Raw genomic sequence first — 4,267 nt, forward strand, 5'->3', positions numbered from 1 at the left:
GAGTTGTGGAGAGATCAGATGAAAACCACTCTTAGCACACAGGAAGCATCAGAGGAATTGTGGGCATTCTTGGCATGTCTTCATTAACATGAATGACTTTTTTGGGTGATGCATTGGCATTTTGACCTAGATGTGATTTAATCGTTTTGTTTGCTTGCTGATACTTTTTTGGCAAGACACCTTGCTCAGTGTGTAGGCACAAAGTTAGCCATGGATTAGACTAAGAACTTTTCTTTGAGGAATGAAAATACAGAGGAGAGAAATACAAGAGAGTGTAAAGGCCTCACAGGAGCCGTCACCGTATTCAGGGAAGCGGTGGGGTTCACAGAAGACTGGGGGAATGGGGTTTGGACAGTCCTTCCCTTCTGCCCACTTCCCTCCTTGTTCACCCTCCCTCCCTCCCTCTATTTGAAGAGTTGGATAACAGCAGTAACAAACAGAGCGTGCATGGTTCTTACCGTGGCCACACTCTGTGTTGAAGGAGCATTGACTCTAATAGGAAGTGTGTAGGTTCTGTGAAGCAGGTGTGGTACAGTGACATCTAATACATGTGTGTTTTCAAGTGTTTGCTTCCCCCCAGCTCCTTTCTAACTGTTCTGTATCGTTACATGAATGCAAACGCTGGTGCTGAGTTTTGAATCCTTCTCTCCCCTTCTCTTCACAGCCTATATCAAAGGTGGGTGGATCCTTAGGAAAGCCTGGAAGATTTACAATAAGTGCTATGTGGACATCAATGCCCTTCAGGAGCTGTATCAGAAGAAGCTAGCAGAAGAGCCCTTATCTTCTGATGCCGCAAATGATAATCACGTAGTGGCTGAAGGGGTGACTGAGGAGTCCCTAAACAGACTGAAAGGTGCTGTCAGCTTTGGATATGGCCTTTTTCACCTTTGCATATCCATGGTGCCCCCAAACCTGCTCAAAATCATCAACCTGCTGGGGTTTCCTGGAGACCGCCTACAGGGCCTTTCTTCACTGACGTATGCAAGCGAAAGTAAGGACATGAAGGCCCCTTTAGCTACGTGAGTAGCTATATTGCAATGCTTTGGTAGATAATATAGTATTGAAAGTAAGTAAACAGCAGTGAGAACTTTAAAAGAAACTTCAGAAAAGTGCTTGTTGGTTGATAAGGATGCTGTTCCTGTCACGCATTGTCAAGGAGCGTATTCTGTGCTGCTGGTGACATAATCATGTTTGCCGGAGAGCTGGGACTCTGTTAAGTCCCCGGAATCCTGTATTTGTTATTTCTTTATCTTTGTGTGTGCATGCATGTTTATGCACACATATGTGTGTGTTTGTATATGGGGATACACACGCACAGTACGTGGAGACCAAAGAGCAACAGTGGGTGTCATTCTCAGAGACAGGACAGGCTCCTTTGAGACAGCGTCTGTCACTGGCTTAGAACTGACCAGGTAGTCTAGGCTGACTATGCCAGGGATGCCCCTGCCTGCACCTCCCAGCACTGAAACTGCAAGCATGTGCTGGCTACCTGGTCCATATTTCTGTGGTTCTGGGGACTGAGCTTAGGTTCGCATTCTTGGGAGGCGAGCACTTTGCCAACAAAGCTATTTCACTTGCAAGTATAGTTGGTTCTTTTTACTCTTTGGGGTCCCACCACCCAGCTCCCAAATAACCACACGGAAACTTATTATTACTTATGAATGCCCAGCCTTAACTTGGCTTGTTTCTAGCTAGCTTTTCTGAACTTAAATTATCCTGCCTCCAGGCTTTTACCTTTCTCTGTTCTCTATACCTTTGCTTATTCTTACTCCGTGGCTGGCTTTGTGGCTGGGTTGCTGGCCCCTGGCATCTTCCTCTCTTTCTCTTTCTTTCTTGCTCTTCTCTTCCTTTCTTCTCTCTGACCAGCAGCCCCTTGTGTCCCTGCTCCTGCCTTGCTATTGGCCATTTAGCTCTTTATTAGGCCAATCAGGCGTTTTAGGCAGGCACAGTAACACAGCTTCACAATGAAACAAATGCAGCATAAAGGACGCAGCACATTTTGCATCATTCAGCAGATGTTCCACAGCATAAAGATCTTCAACACATCTTCAACCATGGCCACAACCGGCCAGCCAAGCCCAGTCTTTTAAATGTCCAGTCCTTTGATGAGGAGTTTTGTGCCTTTACGACGGTCACTCAGTTGCACACTTCTGGTTTTACTTGAATTTATAAGATCTAATTTTGAGTGGTTCTGAGACTTTTGTCCTTACAAAGAATATAGGTGTTGTTGGGCAATCTTCCTGGATGATTCCAGCCATTTTAAAATGAAAATGACTAAAATGTTAAAAAAGGATATGATTTTAAAATGTCTTCTTGGGTGGAGAGATGATGGCTCAGCACTTGTTGCTTTTACAGAGGACTCCAGGTTTTGTTCTCAGCACCCACATGGCAGCTCACAACCTCTGTGATTCCAGGATCAGGGGATCTGATGCCCTCTCCTGGCCTCTTTGGGTACTACATACATGTGATGCACTTACCATGCACACAGGCAAAACACACCCATATACATAAAAAGAAACAAATCTTTAAAATCTCAATCTGGAAAATAACCTCTCTCCTCAGTCTGAGCTGCTCAACAGGTCCTGGGTCCTGTTTCTCTGATGTGAAACCATCTTGGCAAAAATTTCTCCCTGCTCTGCGATGTCATTCATACAAGACCTCAGTGAGATGCAGTTCTACACGTTAGCAATGGAGGGGTGAAAGCTATGTAAAAATCATGAAAATAGCTTTGGCCCCGCCTGTCCCAGCACTAGATTGTGCAGACAGTGGCCTTTTACTAAGAGTGCTATTAGCGGGTTGGTAACTTGTGAACATGTCTTGCTTACGGCTTAGTATTGTTTTGTGTTTATCTCTGAAAAGGGATTGGAATTAATTCGGCAAATTAATATGTTCTCCATAAGGGGCTTAGATTTCACGTGAAGATATTTGATGTGCTGGTTAAATGCTTGTATATGTTCATCAAAGCAGGTCTCAGTGATTTTACTCTCTGTGTGCCTAGTTTAGCTAACTAACTTGAACTTGGAGAATTTTAAACAATTTATATTTTTATATTGTTTAACATCTTCAAAGGCTGGGAAAGGGGCCTTTGATTTGTTCTCAGTTGTTTTAATGCTTATTTAGGATCTGTGGCAGTGGATTGTACATTTGGGTCTAGAGCCTGTGACTTGGACCAGGTATATATGATATGTAGGAGCCTTTGCTGTATAAAACAGGCTGGTCTGGAACACATGGAATTCTGCCTGCCTTTGCCTCCCGAGTGCTGGGATTAAAGGTGTGCACCACTACAGCTGGCCTGTACCCTGACTTTTATGAACACACATTTTTACTTCTACACACTATAAAAGCTTTTATTACAAAGAGACAATAAATTGGTGGTGACTGGTGACTGTCTCCAGTTTGTGCACAGCACAGTGAGGTACAATCCAGGTGCTTCCATTAGTAATGATGCATCTGGAAGCTTCGAGGAGCCAGGTGCATCTGCTGTGTTTTTCTCCTCTTGTCAAATGTATAGGGGACTACTGATTGACATCTCATGCTAAAGTAGCCATTTTCCAGATACTGGCAAAAGTAAAAATGGGGAAGTATTTTGATTTTACTTTTTGGAATGTTGCTTAGCAAGATTTCATTGGGAAAGTCCGCCTTGGAAGAGCACATGCTGGCTTTTATTTTGAGAACAGAAAGCATCTCAGGGAACCCTTCTCACGACCTCTGTCTCCCTGCCTCCCTGCAGATTAGCTCTGTTGTGGTACCACACGGTGGTCCGCCCATTCTTTGCCTTGGATGGCAGTGACAGCAAAGCCGGCCTGGACGAAGCTAAGGAGATTCTTCTCAAAAAGGAAGCTGCGTATCCCAACTCCTCCCTTTTCATGTTCTTCAAGGGGCGGATCCAGCGACTAGAGGTAGGCGCTTTTCCCAGCTTCCTCAGTGCGCTGCTGGCTAGCACGCCTCTAGCGTGCCAGACACCACTGGAGCCTGGGTATTAGTCAGTTACCTTCTGTTCAGGGGGTGGGACAAAGCTTTGGGAGAGTCTTCGGGAATGAGAATGATTGGCATATTTAAGTTTAAGGAACAAGCGTAGTGTGAAATCATTTAGGTGAAAGACACAAAATAGAACCTTTTCCTCCTCTGAGTTAGGAATGATCTTACCTAATGGTTGATTTATACAAGTAAATCATCAGCTTAGAAACGAACGTTGCTTTTTCCATGCGTTCATCTGCTCAGTTTCCTTATGTATGTGCCAAGTGCTTTCCTAACCCATGCGTTCATC

At 44.4% G+C, this 4,267-nt stretch overlaps 1 protein-coding gene across 1 annotated transcript in view; it reads left to right on the forward strand.

The window, feature by feature from the left end:
* The window catches only part of Ttc39c (tetratricopeptide repeat domain 39C), a 92,880-nt gene that overhangs the window by 55,102 nt on the left and 33,511 nt on the right, over window positions 1-4,267 (forward strand). Inside the window, exons 5-6 of the mRNA XM_005355770.2 lie at window positions 665-1,019; window positions 3,731-3,899. Coding sequence (XP_005355827.1) covers window positions 665-1,019; window positions 3,731-3,899 — 524 coding nt within the window. The remainder of the gene's footprint in view (window positions 1-664; window positions 1,020-3,730; window positions 3,900-4,267) is intronic.

The sequence above is a fragment of the Microtus ochrogaster genome, chromosome 18 (genome assembly GCF_000317375.1).
Source record: "Microtus ochrogaster isolate Prairie Vole_2 chromosome 18, MicOch1.0, whole genome shotgun sequence".
Classification (NCBI taxonomy): domain Eukaryota; kingdom Metazoa; phylum Chordata; class Mammalia; order Rodentia; family Cricetidae; genus Microtus; species Microtus ochrogaster.